The sequence below is a fragment of the Didymella exigua genome (assembly GCF_010094145.1).
Source record: "Didymella exigua CBS 183.55 unplaced genomic scaffold M421scaffold_84, whole genome shotgun sequence".
In the NCBI taxonomy this organism is placed as follows: Eukaryota; Fungi; Ascomycota; class Dothideomycetes; order Pleosporales; family Didymellaceae; genus Didymella; species Didymella exigua.
The window spans coordinates 16,339-30,187 of NW_022984858.1; the positions used below are offsets into that span (position 1 = coordinate 16,339).

At 49.6% G+C, this 13,849-nt stretch overlaps 7 protein-coding genes across 7 annotated transcripts; 3 read left to right on the top strand and 4 right to left on the bottom strand.

Moving 5' to 3' along the window:
- Positions 1–1,307: 1,307 nt before the first annotated feature.
- M421DRAFT_413326 (uncharacterized protein) lies at positions 1,308–2,200 on the top strand (the record flags this gene model as incomplete). The annotated part of the gene is made up of 4 exons (XM_033590449.1): positions 1,308–1,504; positions 1,566–1,691; positions 1,775–2,062; positions 2,148–2,200. The coding sequence occupies 4 exons, from the start codon at positions 1,308–1,310 to the stop codon at positions 2,185–2,187; spliced, it is 651 nt and encodes a 216-aa protein (XP_033442528.1). The 3' UTR covers positions 2,188–2,200.
- A 433-nt stretch (positions 2,201–2,633) lies between these two features.
- Positions 2,634–4,032, bottom strand: M421DRAFT_78923 (FAD/NAD(P)-binding domain-containing protein; the record flags this gene model as incomplete). The annotated part of the gene is made up of 3 exons (XM_033597443.1): positions 2,634–2,976; positions 3,032–3,837; positions 3,892–4,032. 3 exons carry the CDS (start codon positions 4,030–4,032, stop codon positions 2,634–2,636), a joined length of 1,290 nt encoding a protein of 429 aa, XP_033442529.1.
- A 400-nt stretch (positions 4,033–4,432) lies between these two features.
- Positions 4,433–5,420, bottom strand: M421DRAFT_427084 (uncharacterized protein). The gene is made up of 2 exons (XM_033594576.1): positions 5,195–5,420; positions 4,433–5,132 (listed from the first exon to the last, which is right to left on the bottom strand). The coding sequence occupies exons 1-2, from the start codon at positions 5,390–5,392 to the stop codon at positions 4,548–4,550; spliced, it is 783 nt and encodes a 260-aa protein (XP_033442530.1). The 5' UTR covers positions 5,393–5,420; the 3' UTR covers positions 4,433–4,547.
- Positions 5,421–5,611: 191 nt separating this feature from the next.
- On the bottom strand, positions 5,612–6,331 carry M421DRAFT_379587 (uncharacterized protein). The gene is made up of 2 exons (XM_033589839.1): positions 6,175–6,331; positions 5,612–6,120 (listed from the first exon to the last, which is right to left on the bottom strand). Exons 1-2 carry the CDS (start codon positions 6,296–6,298, stop codon positions 5,777–5,779), a joined length of 468 nt encoding a protein of 155 aa, XP_033442531.1. The 5' UTR covers positions 6,299–6,331; the 3' UTR covers positions 5,612–5,776.
- A 1,364-nt stretch (positions 6,332–7,695) lies between these two features.
- On the top strand, positions 7,696–9,485 carry M421DRAFT_78908 (FAD-binding domain-containing protein; the record flags this gene model as incomplete). The annotated part of the gene is made up of 5 exons (XM_033597442.1): positions 7,696–7,986; positions 8,051–8,264; positions 8,318–8,724; positions 8,775–9,136; positions 9,212–9,485. 5 exons carry the CDS (start codon positions 7,696–7,698, stop codon positions 9,483–9,485), a joined length of 1,548 nt encoding a protein of 515 aa, XP_033442532.1.
- A 453-nt stretch (positions 9,486–9,938) lies between these two features.
- On the bottom strand, positions 9,939–10,933 carry M421DRAFT_105094 (putative short chain dehydrogenase; the record flags this gene model as incomplete). The annotated part of the gene is made up of 4 exons (XM_033587093.1): positions 9,939–10,129; positions 10,194–10,510; positions 10,570–10,838; positions 10,892–10,933. 4 exons carry the CDS (start codon positions 10,931–10,933, stop codon positions 9,939–9,941), a joined length of 819 nt encoding a protein of 272 aa, XP_033442533.1.
- A 351-nt stretch (positions 10,934–11,284) lies between these two features.
- Positions 11,285–13,393, top strand: M421DRAFT_427087 (FAD-binding domain-containing protein). Its single transcript, XM_033594577.1, has 3 exons — positions 11,285–11,633; positions 11,686–11,950; positions 12,003–13,393. Exons 1-3 carry the CDS (start codon positions 11,559–11,561, stop codon positions 13,172–13,174), a joined length of 1,512 nt encoding a protein of 503 aa, XP_033442534.1. The 5' UTR covers positions 11,285–11,558; the 3' UTR covers positions 13,175–13,393.
- Positions 13,394–13,849: the final 456 nt, after the last annotated feature.

Here is a 13,849-nt window from a genome sequence, read left to right on the forward strand (position 1 = left end):
TCGAGGACTCCTGCCGTGTCGATATTGATCCAGGGTCTAAGGCCGTTTTTGGCGTGAACATCCGCGCCTTGTACGCTTGGTGCTGTCTTGCACGGACTGATCAATATTTTCTCTCGTCATTTTGCATCAAATCTTGACCGGCAGGAGTGGGTACCTTATCCTGGTAGCACAGCATCAAATACAGACTTCTTCAAGTTAGGAGTATGGCGTGATAGTAAGCAATCTGTATACACTTGATGCCTTAGAAAAATTAATCCCTGACAGGCTTTGAGTACACCCTAGCCTGTCCAAAGACCTGAGAAGTACATGGGTTGGCGCGCTGCAAGGTTGTATGCGGTTCAAGGCTCCCGGCTGTCTGGCTTGCATTGCCGCTAAAACTGTCGCCCCTACTGAAGTTGAAGTTCATGCACATAGTTGCCTTGCAGTGATGTTTTAATCTTACCTGCATACACTGGATGCCTTGTAACACAGTATGCGGCTGAAGGCTCCTAGCGGTCCAGCTTGCACTGCCGCTAAAAGTGTTGCCCCCACCGAAGTCGAGATTCCTGCACAAAGTTGCCTTGCGGTGTTTTTACCATCTTATCTGCATATTACAATACATCTCCCCACACCCACCCTGTAATGGCTGTCCAGAGTTCGGCTTCCTGCACCTAGTCGCGCTGGGACAACAACGATCCTTGCTGTACTTTGCCCACGGATGCATCGGATAAATTATTTTAGGCGGCGCCATACACGGGCTTACCCGCCTTCCCCCCGTGGGCCCGATGCCGCCCTGCATTCAGGCCTGCATTAATTACATGACCACCGACAGGGATGAAAAAGGCACTAGTCACCTTCCAAGTTGCCCCGCCGGTTCTGCGCCATGCGGGTCGCCCCCACTTGCGACACCCTTCACAGTCGTTACCACATCGGCTGTACCACCGATCGGCATTGTCCTCATCGTATATTTCGCATTGGACGCATGAGGTGTGTGGGCTAAATGCAGAGCTGAGATAATCCAATCGAATGCTAAGCGCAGATCGGGACGCCACCGACATCCCCTAAACGGATATTTCGCCATACCGCGGTCGTACTACATGTCCGTCTCTTGTAGGATGTGACCGTGTTTTGTGCATTGCATACGGCCGCCTCAAAGTACTCTTGGTGCGGAGTTTCACGTGCATATTCGAATCAGTCAATTCTCTACTTGTAACGGCTGAATAATTACAAGCACAATCTGGGGTGACTTAACGAATCATCTCTGCCCACCATATAGCTTGTATTTTTGCCATCTGTTCCGCGGTCATCTCTTTATCAATTATTTCGAAATGGCGTCGGCGTGGCAACACTGGCTCTCGCCGCGACCGAAGCAGCGCAGCATAACAAACACGCTAACGGCCTTTCCTCACCTTGGTGATGCTGCGCTGTATGAGCCACTCTCAAAGCCCAATGGCCTTTGGGTAGTCAGAGAGACGCACAGAATTAAAAATCCGATTGTTAAGGCCGGACTATCTGGACCCCCACTGTAAGTGAGAAAGATCAGATCATGCTTGTCACGGAAGGGACCTGATTAGCTGGTACTGCAGACATATACACCTTCAACAAGACGAATTCTTCAAGGTCGAGCAGGGTGTATTGGGCGCAGTCAAGGACGGGGTGGAATACGCCGTCACCAAGGATGACGGAATTCTCTCCATACCCAAAGGCACGCGGTAAGCTTTCCCCTGACAGGCAAGATGTCGTGTCTATTTTACTTATAGAACAACCGTGACTGACCGAATTCCGAACTTTGCAGCCATCGATTCTGGTCTCACACATCAGCTACGGAAGACCTTGTCTTCACCATCTGGCTAGATCCCTGTACAGAAACGGACCATATTCTTGACGTAAACAGCCTGCGCAACCTCACGGGCTACATGCATGATTGCCAAAAGGCTGGCCTGGAGCCGTCGCCTTGGCAGATGCTTCTGTTCTTTGAAGACGCTTCCTCGGTCACAATTCCGCCGGCGCTCAGTTGGATGCCGAACTGGCTGCTCACGTGGGTACACCACAGGCTCGCCTGGTACGCAGAGAATATTTTAGGGTAAGCATTCAGTTGATATCACAAGCGCATGATGTCTACTTTCTTATATGTATGTTGTAATCAGCTAACCCTCCATCAACCATAGGTACAAGAGGTCGTACTCTGAATATGCTAAAGAGTCGTGAAGCCTTTAGTCAGGTGGCGTGAACATCACTTTGGTAAATAGTATGTCGTATCGATTTTTTTCTGGAATGAGTCGTAGAATCTAGAGCCATGTCCCTTCCGCAAGTTGTGGAGAAATTGATTGCGGGCATAGTTTACGTGAATGATCACAAGTACGTTTGAATGGTATTCCAGTATTGGACTATATTTACCGCCTCTAACACTATGAATCCGTGCAATCTCATGCATTCGCTTCATGCGTTAAAACTGGCTTTGTGTGATGAAGCAATTCGAGGTGAGTCCCGCTCCTGTGGCATTCTTCCCCCGCAACGACTGCCAGAGAAGATCACCATCGACATGTGTAAGTTGGTCAATTGCTTCGGATCTCTTCTTATACTGGTGCTGTAACATGGTCTAAGTTACTCTCAAATGCATCAGAAAGGAGCGGGAGGGATGACTCTTCTATTACTTAGATACCATTGTGGGTTTCGACTCCGTTATCATGGGTTGCGAGAAATCTTTCCCACGCCTCTCGTCCAGCTTCTGCAGCATCGTACTCCCAGAGCCACTTGAACAGGTCAAAGTCTGCACCCGCACGAAATTTGGCATCTCGTTCCTCTTGTGCTGGACCATCGGCAAGAGCAAACATAGCCTTCTGGTCTATTGTGCGATGTCTGACATTCGAAGCTCGTGGTTTGCGAACCTCTTCGAACACCTTAAGGGCATCCGGGATTTGTTGACGTCTCACGAGCTGGCCGAATATCCCTCCAAGGACTCCTGCATCCTCGAAGGCCTGTGCGGCACCCTGTGCTCTGAAGAAGGGTTAGCCAGTATCAAAACCCACCAACAGACTATGATTATACTCACAGGCATGGCAATATTGCGTGAGCAGCGTCGCCAATAAGCACGAAATGTGCAATATCATGGCACCATTTGACCGGCTCATGGATTTGGAATAGAGTCCACTTGGTGCAAACAGACCCCTCCACATTGATGAGCTCGTGAAGGACTGGGTCCCAGCCAGAAATTTTGCTCCTGAACTCTTCTTTGTCTGCTCGTTGCGGTCCGTAAATAGTCCTGCTACCTGCACTCTCGGCGTATATCAGGACGATATTGAGCATATCGTGCTGGATGAGGTACGAAACCACGTGTCCGCCTTTTCCCATCCAAAAGTTGACGCTTGATCGTCTCTTTAGGTCCCAAGCGAGATGGTCTTCCGTAATGTCTTTTGTAGGGACAGAGATTCGGTAAACGACGTCGCCAGGACTGTAAGGAGGGTCCGGATGACCCAAAAGGCCACCCCTACAACGAGATCTCTCCCCGTCAGCCCCTAAAATTATGTCCGCTTCATAGACTTCATCAGTGGATAGACGTAATGAGGGCTTGATGAAATCTATCTCTTTGACTTCGCTGTCCAGTTTGATCTCTACCCTATGCTTCCTTGTTCCTGACAGCAAGGCTCTCAGGAGATCGGCACGATGAATCACAATGTAAGGAGCCTTGCTAACCAATCGCGGGTCAGACACGGGCGGAGACTGTGACAGCACATCTCCTCGATAGGAGCGGAAAGTCCCGACCTCGGGTCGGTCAGCATACTTGAGGACCTCCTCAAGGACGCCCCAGTGTTGAAGCAGACGCGTAGCGTTAGGGGATAGCTGTATCCCAGCGCCAATCTGTTAAGCGTTGTTAAAAGAGCTCGGAGCCTATATTGGAAAGCATGCAATTACTTCCTGTAGTTCAGCACTACGCTCGAACACTGTCACATGGTGACCAGCTTGAGCAAGAGCCAATGCGGAAGCCAATCCACTAAGACCACAACCTACAACCAGGACGGAAAACACGGGTCGCGGATAACACTCAGACGCCATGTCAGAACTGAAGGTAATGGTTTTGAAATTTTCTGGGAACCTTGGGAAGGTTATGGGTACCAAGGGTTTTATAGAAATCTCTGTCTATTGTTTTGTTAGGCGGGTCGCGACTCGCGCAGTCAATCCCCGCAGCGGGTAACACATGCGGTGGTTAGTGAACAGGCACTCGTGTGCGGGTGGGGCGACGGTCTGGCTGCATAGTAGCTGACCGAATATGTAAGCCGACGTCTACTGCCGTATAACCACCATAGCTTAGCGCGATCCATCAAAATGTCTGGCTCGGATTTCAGTTCCAGAAACTCCGAGAGCAAAATTTGCTTGACATGGGTTTGTAAGAGGCCTGAGGTCGATATATATAGTGCGAAGAGCATAAATAGAGGTGACTCTGTCATCAGAGCATATAAGTGAATGGGGTAATTGATCCAAACACGCACGCTGCATCCAGAATCACCCTACCCTTGTCCTGCCATTCAGCAAGTACTTCTAATTCATATATGACTAGTTATACAAAGTAATCATACAAAAGCAGGAACAATCATACAATGGCTGATTACCGAGGTCAACATATCACAATATCTGATGTTGTTCCCTTCCCTGAGATCATATTGGGCCCAGACAGCCTGCAGTATTCTCTTACAATAATTGAAAGATCGCGACGAGCTCATCTTCTCCGTCCTAGAAATGACATCGAGGACGACGGCCCGTTGCTCATCCGTTCGCGCCTCGCAGCCAATGACATGGATGGGAAATTGCTGTCTACAGAACCTCAAACGGGAGAAGATAGCAAAGGCTTTGTCGATATACTGTTGGGTCCTGATGGGTTGGTCGATCACGCCTTCGGATCTTCGGCTGAGGAACACGAGCATAGCAAGCTGGTACAAGTGCATTACCAACGTCGCATCATCCAAAACATGATTATCATCATCTGGGATTTTGGGCATCGGTACCGTCCTGATTCTCCAATCTGTCACTTTCAGAAAGCCCTTATAATCTTCCACGCTATCACTGGCTTGTGGCGGGATTGCACTACTAGATATTGTGACGCATGATTGGGACAGCAAATCTAGCATGGAGAAAATAGGCGGCGGAAGGATGGAAATCTGAGGTGTCAAAGGTCAGATCCACACTTGATGTAGTCATGAATTCGTTGTCTTGTACGAACCTGCAAACCAAAGAAGTTTGTTGGAGTCGACGGGAGCTCCGGGGTCCCTTCTCTTTCCCAGTATTGAAGTGAGAAGCGAGCGAGGACATCGTAGTAGTGCACCCAGTCTAGCAAGACGACCACATCAGAGCCGAGCTGAAGTAGTTTTTTGATAGAAGACGCGTTAATGACCGTCTCGACACCGCGAAGAAATCCCATCCATTCGTCTGAAGAGCAAGATGACTGATGGACCTCAAACGAACAAAGCAGCATCCCTGTGGCAGTATGCTGAATGGTTTCTTTTGCGCCCAGGCTTAGCGCAGCTGATTCTTTTGCTAAGCTTCTCAGCGCAGCAATCTTTAGCTCAACAGCTTGGGGCTGCAAACCGTAGCGATGGAGCGAAGAAAAGGCCAGCAGCGCCTGGAGCACTGCTGCAGCCGAGGCAGTTTTCCCTTCCAGAGCAATTCTAACCAGGATATCTCCAAGGGCGATGGCGTCGTGACCAAAGGTAGCCAGGGCCGCGGATGCTACACAGCAAACTGCACATGAACCCGTCAGCACTGCCTCCCCTGATTTAGCTCGGTGAGTAGCTATGCGGGGTTGTCACAGCATACAGTACTCGAACAGGTCTCGATCAGGAGCCTCCAACTTGAATGTGTTGCACAGCATTGGTACGCCAAGCAAAGACAGGGTACGCACTGGCGCAGAGCTTGTCAAGCTGTGATTCAACTCAATGTCCCAATGCGACATGTGGACGAATCGTGCATCGGAGACTAAGCCCGTTTTGGAGAGTGACAGATAGGGCGGTGACGACTTAGAGACGACAGCACGCCGGCTATCGTTCGCACGCGGCCAGGACAGCTTGAGACCATACCCGTGGCATTTCCGGTTAGACCGAGAGCAGTTTGTGCAGTGGGGCCTGGCCCCATCGCAACTGATGGCACGACCTAACACGGTTAGGAGCCTTCTTGCTTGTCTTTTAGGACCTGTCCTCTACCTACCTTTGCATGTGGCGCAACCGATGCGGGGTGTTGCCATTTGCCTGTGCTGCATATTTGTGAAGGACCACTCGTGCACAGATCGCCTACGCACACAGTGGGGTAGGTTAGGGAGAGATCGGTACATTCCAGTGGCGGAGTCATCATACTTATATACTTGCCATTTCTATGTATTTGACGTTACATCGCATAATATGAGACCATGCATGCTCCTAAAGTGTGTTGGTGGCGTACTTAATTCATGATTCTGCTGATAAGCATTGCATTACGGAGCTACCCGTCCGGTCAGACCACCACCCTAGCAGAAAAACTCGAATAGTTTCTGCTGACATACCGGTAACTACCCAACCAAATGTTCGTTTATTAGCACTCACCATACAAAATCGCATTGTGAGCAGCCATCACACACTGAATTGACTTAATTCAAATTATGTGAGGCTATTGAAATACTGTGTTATTGTATCGCAATCAATTTTCGTGGTGTTGATAAATCACCAGAGGCTGGTTTTGCACTGAACTTTTGGGTGCCGAAACACCTGCCTATAATAATAAACCCTCCCATCATGTTAGCAGGCAGCATTATCCCTAATCTCTGTTCTAAGAGTGAGCTGATTGTATGCAGTTAAACCTAGAATGCTGAGTTGTTTAAAGAGCTTAAGGGCAGGCATAGGCTGGATATTTTTCTAGTGATCCTAACTTAAGCGTAATAAAACCACGAACGCAAAGGGGTATTAGCATGTAGCTTTCTAGAATCAAATGGCTGTACTTTGCAGCTATGTAGACGCATTTTAATTAAAAAATATAAAAATTTAGTAGAATTATAGCTGCTTAAAGTTGAATACTAACGCAGTGTTAATGCGCGTGGGGTGGTTATGTCAGCAGAAACTGTCCAGGTTCTTCTGCTAGGGTAGTGAGACAGACAGAGGGATTACATAAACAGGTTGTTAGCGCAGGTGCAGCGAGCGTCATCAGCAAGCTATTCAGCTGTCTTCACGGAGTTTGCCCTAAGTTAGTACTACCCTGTAATGCAGGTAAGACTAACCTAATTATGGATTAAGAGCAGGAAATGCTGCAGCAGTGCAGCCTATCGTTGTGACGATCCCCTAAGTCATCTTATCTGGAGGGCCTGAAGCTAGCGACCCGTTCAGCGGGGCGTACTGTACGCTAAATGCCGATTTCCGATCGTGATTGGAGTTTCGCTTAAATTGCGCGGTTTTGCTAGCTGGCTGAGGCCACATTTCCCCGGTCGTTGTTGAAAAACAGATTCAGCCTCATAAGCACTAGCTCTCTCGTGCCGATTCTCAAGCCACGTTCGATAGTTGATATTTGGTCTCAACTGAAACATTTCCATGATGTGGCGCGAGGAACGTGCTATGCTGACCGGCGCTGGCTTTACGCGGTTCGGAGGTGTCGGTGGGCATTCAGAATGAAGACCATTAAATGAGACTGTTGTGTCGAAGGAGAGCACGCAAGCCATCCAAAGGTTTACTATCGTGGCTATATTAGGACTAGATCGAAGCAGAGATGGTCTCTCCTAAATCCTCTTTCGTTGTCTACGGCCTCGCACTCCTACCGGCTCTCGTGACCAGTTCTCCTATCGCGTCTGGGTATTTTGAGAGAAAACTGTTCTCGCGAGATAACATAACTGCAACCACAGTCACGGCTGAGCTGGGCCCGCGGCTTTCCAGTGGATCGCTAGTTTTCGGGTCCGACAACCCACAGTGGTCCAATGCAACCAGTAGATGGAATCGTTTCGTGCGGCCTGATGTCCAGGTCGTTGTGGAACCGGCGGCGGAGTGTGACATAGCCAAAATAGTGAGGATTCAGTCAGGAGGTTGTTGAGAATTGGAAACAGTCCTGCTAACTTCGAATAACATAGATCAAATACTGTAACGACAATAGCTTCGAATTTCTCGTGAGGAATCGTGGACATGGAATAACGTCTTCCTTGTCAGCCTTCTCGGGTATACAAATCAATGTGGAAGGGCTCCAAGACATTACTGTTCAGCCAGATGAGGAAACTGCCGTACTCCAAGCTGGAACATCTGGTGGTCAGGTCATAAGAGAGCTTTGGGATCAGGGTTATGTTACCAGTAAGCGCTTTATTATTGTCGAAAAATTTCATCGCTGATATCGAGTTTGTAAGCTACTGGAGCTACACAATGTGTTGGCATCATGGGTCCATCATTAGGTGGTGGCCACGGGCGCTACAATGGACTCTATGGCTTAGTCACAGATAACATCCTGCACTACAACGTTGTCCTGGCAAATGGCACAGAGATCGGTGTAAATGAGACGAGCCATTCGGATCTTCTCTGGGCCTTGAAAGGGGCTGGTCATAACTTTGCCGCTGTCACGAGTATTGTGAAGAAAATCTATCCCAAGGACATCGACACATGGCATTTCCACAACTATACTTGGACACAAGATAAGCTAGAGACCGTATTTGAAACGCTAAACACTTTCCACAAAAGCTATAATGGCACTACACCTCCTAAGATGGGTGTCAACTACGGGTCCATCATTATGGACAGGTCTGTGAGCACAGCTGAGGTTGGTAGTTTTTTCACCCCCATTCCAACACTATTGCTAACCACGTCCAGGCGGTGCTGAAGTGGGGCTTCTATTATGCCGGCCCCGCAATCGAAGCAGAAGAGCTCCTGAGACCATTCAACGCCATCGGTGCTGTCGCAGAGGACATGATTGACCTCTCATACCCCGAAGTATCTGACCTCACCAGTGGAGACTGTGTTTCTGGCGACTTAGCCATATCCAGTGTCTTGACACTAGAGTACAATGCCACAGCGGAACGTGCACTTTACAATCATTACATCGCAAAGGTGGCCGAATACCCGGAACTTGGTGCCACCGCCTATCTTTGGCATGAAGGCTACGCTACTGCCGGATACCAGGCTATTCCTTCCGAGTCCACCGCTTACCCTCACCGGGAGGAGAACCACATAATGTAAGTCATTCCCCTCCGTGCAACAGGAGCGTGGTCATGTATACGCGATTGGGTAGATTAATTGTATCCTTATAGGTTCTTCGCCACCGCAGTTCCGGAGGGATCTGAACTGCTGGACGCGGCAAACGTGTGGGCCAAGGAGTCAACGGACATCTGGAACGATGGCCAGCCCGGTCGTCGGCCTAAGTTGTACGTGAACTACGCCATGGGCCACGACTACGAGACACTCGAGTCCATCTATGGTTATGAACCGTGGCGCTTGGAAAGACTGCGCTCGCTTAAGGTTGCATACGATCCAGAGGACCATTTTCGCTTCTTTGTTCCCATTGTATCCAATTCGACGTCATAGAATTAGAATTGTTATGAACCTTTCGTTTCACAGGCACGATTGGTGATAGATCTATTCGCATTTTTTTATGTTAGTCTCAGGCTTAGGATAGGATGTTCCTGGTGGTTTTCGTTTAGACGCAGGCGAGAAAATGGTGGAGAGGCACTTGTGGTAGAAGGGCTTGTCATGAGACTTCGGGGATGTTGGGAAGCGAATATGTCCTCGGTGCACCTAGTCACATCGTCAAGTGTACGTAGACGGACGTGTAACGTACGCATTTTATGTTCTAAGGAAGTGGACGCTTCATTGATACATCAGCTAACTGATCAGTGAGTTGAAGGAACAACCTCATCACATAGACTCATGCCTTCACAAGTGCACGTACCATACAAGACCATCCCCTTGCAACCTTGGATCCTAGCCACACCTAGATCGATCAGTGTATCTGGTGTAATGGATCAGGATACCCTATATCTACACCCACTGCTTGTTTCCAAGATGCGAGACAAACGCACCACCATTCCCATTCTCGATACTAGCCTTCTCCCAGACCGACCTGACCGCTCGCACGGATTCTTCTGTCGAGATTGGGCCCTTGAAATGAGGCGCATAGGCCGCAAGCTTGCCTACAAATCCCATCAATCCCTGCGTCTCTTCTGGAGTGACTGTAGGTATGCATTAGTCGATTTCCCAGGTATTTCGATCTTGAAGACAGACGGGGATACGTACTACTCGAATAGTGGCCCACCTCCACAACTCCCGGGCTGATAGCCATGAACAGCACGCCGTCGTTCTTATACTGCACGTTGAATTTGGCGACAATAACGTTCATAGCTGCCTTGGAGGCAGCGTATAAGGAACCAATATCAATCTCGACATCGTTGGTTAAGTCAATGTCCGCAAGACCCGTGGAAATGGTGATGACCTTCTTGACCTTGCTCTTCAAGACAAGAGGGAGGAAGAGGTGAAACAGGTGCACGTTGCCGATGACGTTCGTCTGCCATAGCTGCGAGGAAACAGCCTCTAGCTCCTCGACCTTGTCGCTCCTGGTAAACACATAGCGTTAGCCACAGACCAGACAGTACCTAGAGGGAAGTAGACCTACAACGCGCCGATGGGTCCAAAGCCGTCGAAGTAGGGCACGATACCTCCGTTAGCAATCAGGTAGTCGATACCGCGCTCGCCAACAATCTCAGCAGTGTCGGCAGCGGCTTGCTTTAGGCTAGCGTAGTCGGTGAGGTCTGCGTGGAGGATGTGGACATTAGAATGATCGCCTAGCTCTGCTGCCACCTTCTTCTCGGTTGCGGCTTTGTCCCGGACCAGGCCGACAAATAGGTTGTTCGGGTCTTCCGAGAGCTGCTTGACGAACTCAAACTACGCTGAGGTTAGCAAGGGCAATGCGCAACAAGGGCATAAGGCAGACTTACCCCGATTCCCCTCGATACTCCAGTAACGACGTACACGGACATATTGAGTGCTTTTAGCTCGTAGAAGTTGTTGTGGACTGCGATGTGGTTAGGTACGAGGTGCTTGATAGATATAGAATGGAACAGAAGTTGTAGTTTGGTCAGCCGTGATGGCTGCAGCTATGCCCGAAGCGGCTGGCGTTGCAGACCCTTGTTTCCGCTAGGCCCCACTTCCCCCGTGCAAACAGCCAGCTGCAGCTGTCCCTAAAGAGAGGTCCTTGTTCATTGATTACCAATTCGCTCTTCGTTCGTTTCGCCTTGCATGTTTGTACGTAGTTGCCTGAAATCTCACTTGGCGTAACACATGCATAACCATTGTACATGGATCATCAAAGCTACTCCACTCATTATCCGGGTAGACTCCGTTAGCCTAGTCATAGCTGCTGTGGCGTGCGTCAGGGCTTACCGAAAGAATAGTCAGTAACTTGTGGGCGGCGACGCTTGGGCGGAAGCCCCGAACACGCGCAAAGTGCTCCTCGCCAACACCTCGAGATTCCCCGGCCCCACATTGGCAGGATCGCAAACATGAGCTCTACTGTCGCCGTCACCTAGCAGCCTGAGATCCTTTCCTGAAGTCAACACACCTCTCATTGGCGGATTATACGTGCTCTGAGAAACGGAAGCAACAATGAGATCTCATTTCATCCTTACAGCAGGAGCTGCTCCTTTTGCCAGCAGTACTGTGGATGCAGTAAGCCCATGTGTAAGAACTGCTGCTTCGCTATCGACACGATATCACGCTGAGATCTACGCAGTGCACCACGCTTGCCAACCTCAGCGGGTTCCGCCAAAAGGTGTTCTTCCCTGAATCAGAGATCTACAACGAGCGCCTAGAGTCCATCTTTTCACAGAGTGCCCGCCAAGCTCCCTGGTGCGTCCTGCTCCCTGAGTCATCCCAGGATGCATCCGAAATCATGAAAACCGTAAGCAAACTTAAGTGTCCATTTGGCATTCGGAGTGGCGGGCACGGAATGCACCGCTTGTCAAACTCTGTCGAAGGTGGCATTACAATCGATTTCAGTATGCTTTTCCCCTGTTCGAGAAAGTGGATGAAGACTGAAATCTTCTGCAGCCCGCATGAACACGACAAAGTACGACAAGAAAGAGGGAATTGTATCCATTGGCCCCGGGATGAGATCGGGCCACATCTACGACGAGATCATGGACGATGGTATCGTCGTCACTGCAGGGCGCGTCGCGCCAGTCGGAGCCGCAGGCTTCATTACGGGCGGCGGCATCTCGTACCATTGGCCTAGCCATGGCTGGGGATGTGACAACGTCGTCAACTATGAAATGATACTCGCAAACGGAACTATTGTCAACGCCAATGAGCACCAGAACCGCGACCTGTGGTTTGCGCAGCGTGGCAGCAGCGGGAACTTTGGCCTGATCACCCGCTACGATATGCGTGCGATCCCCTACGCAAATCCAAAAGTCCCTCTGATATGGGCCGGCGCCATCGAATACGACTGGAGCGCGAAAGGGGAGTTCGTTAACCGCTGGGTCGCCTTCACCAAGCGCCACGCCTTAGACATGAACAGCTCCTCCATGTTCCAGTTCCAATACGACACCACCAGTGACAAATGGCAGCTCGCAACCATCCTCTCGAACACCGCGAACATCGCCAATGCGACCACACTGCAGCCCATCATCTCCATGGACAAGCAACTCGGCAACGGCCTGCGCTCCGACACTATGGGCAACTTCACGCGCGAATTCTTTGCAGATGTGAACGACAAATACCATATCTGGTTAACCTCGACATATACCGTGGACCCTGAATTTATCTTATACACGCAAGACCAGCATCAATTACTTGTTCAGCAGTTGCGCGCTGCGCTGCCCAACGGCACACAGTTCACTAGCCTGACCACGCACCACGCTATGACACCCACCGTGGTGTCGCATTCCAAGGGTAACAATGTCCTCGGATTGGAAAGGCGTGTCGCTAATAACACCGTCGGCCACATGTTCCTCATCTGGGTGCAGCTTAAGACCGCACAAGATGAAGCGATTGCTCTACCTATAGTGCAGGCGTGGCATAAGAGACTTGGGGGGGAGGGGACTAAGCGGAAGATTAATTGGAACTGGGAGTATTTAAACTACGCACATGGGCTACAGGATCCGATTCGAACGTATGGGAAGGAGAACATTAGGAAGTTGAGAAAGGCATCGAAGAAACACGATCCAGAAGGGATATTTCAGACGCTAAGAGGTTCGGGGTTTAAGATTCCGATTAACTAAGTAGGAGGGGTAGTAAAAGAGTATATGCGAGCCAATACATATTAATGTATTGTTATCGCGCAAAGAAGCGTGTAGTTTCCCTATGTAGCGCTCTACACGTGATCAAGCGTGTAGTCTAACTACACAACGCTCGCCCTATAATAGAGCATATAGGCTAGCTATACAAAATTTAAATATAATAGAGCTTGTAGATTAACTATACAGCGATTGTTACCTTAGTACCTAGAAACCTACACATGTAACGGGCTAGGCCCGATGGTAGCGCCTCGGCGCTCGCCGGCCTCGGCCAACCTCCGAGAGGAGGTGCCTGCCCAGCTGTACCCCTAGTCAAGAGGTCCTAATCTTGACTAATTGTGGCACCTCTGCACAGAGGTCATAAAAGTCTGCAGACCTCTGCCTGCAGCTGTCCCTTAACAAATCTATTTAATTCATACTTGCAAATAGCCTATAGAGGCTAGCTCCTTACATTTAGATTTATTTATCCTCTTCTTTTGTTTGTTTATTAAGTATCTGCAAGGAACTACTCACAATAAGCAAAAACACTAATACTGTTATAGGGCGCCTCATTAACGTACTCCACGGGTGAGTCGTTCATACGGGTGAGTCGTTCATACTGCCAAGACCACACCAAACCTCCACCCTATTATGGCTCGCATTGGCCTACTTTGGCCTTGT

What these genes read in the sequence shown, in the direction of transcription:
- M421DRAFT_427084 (XM_033594576.1), bottom strand. Translation starts at nt 5,392, where the DNA reads ATGGGATTTCTTCGCGGTGTCGAGACGGTCATTAACGCGTCTTCTATC. An exon ending in CAAACTTCTTTGGTTTGCAG is followed by an intron (nt 5,133 to 5,194) that starts GTTCGTACAAGA and finishes TTGACACCTCAG; the next exon opens with ATTTCCATCCTTCCGCCGCC.
- M421DRAFT_379587 (XM_033589839.1), bottom strand. Translation starts at nt 6,298, where the DNA reads ATGTACCGATCTCTCCCTAACCTACCCCACTGTGTGCGTAGGCGATCT. An exon ending in CGGTTGCGCCACATGCAAAG is followed by an intron (nt 6,121 to 6,174) that starts GTAGGTAGAGGA and finishes TAACCGTGTTAG; the next exon opens with GTCGTGCCATCAGTTGCGAT.
- M421DRAFT_427087 (XM_033594577.1), top strand. Translation starts at nt 11,559, where the DNA reads ATGAGATCTCATTTCATCCTTACAGCAGGAGCTGCTCCTTTTGCCAGC. An exon ending in TGGATGCAGTAAGCCCATGT is followed by an intron (nt 11,634 to 11,685) that starts GTAAGAACTGCT and finishes AGATCTACGCAG; the next exon opens with TGCACCACGCTTGCCAACCT. An exon ending in TGGCATTACAATCGATTTCA is followed by an intron (nt 11,951 to 12,002) that starts GTATGCTTTTCC and finishes AATCTTCTGCAG; the next exon opens with CCCGCATGAACACGACAAAG.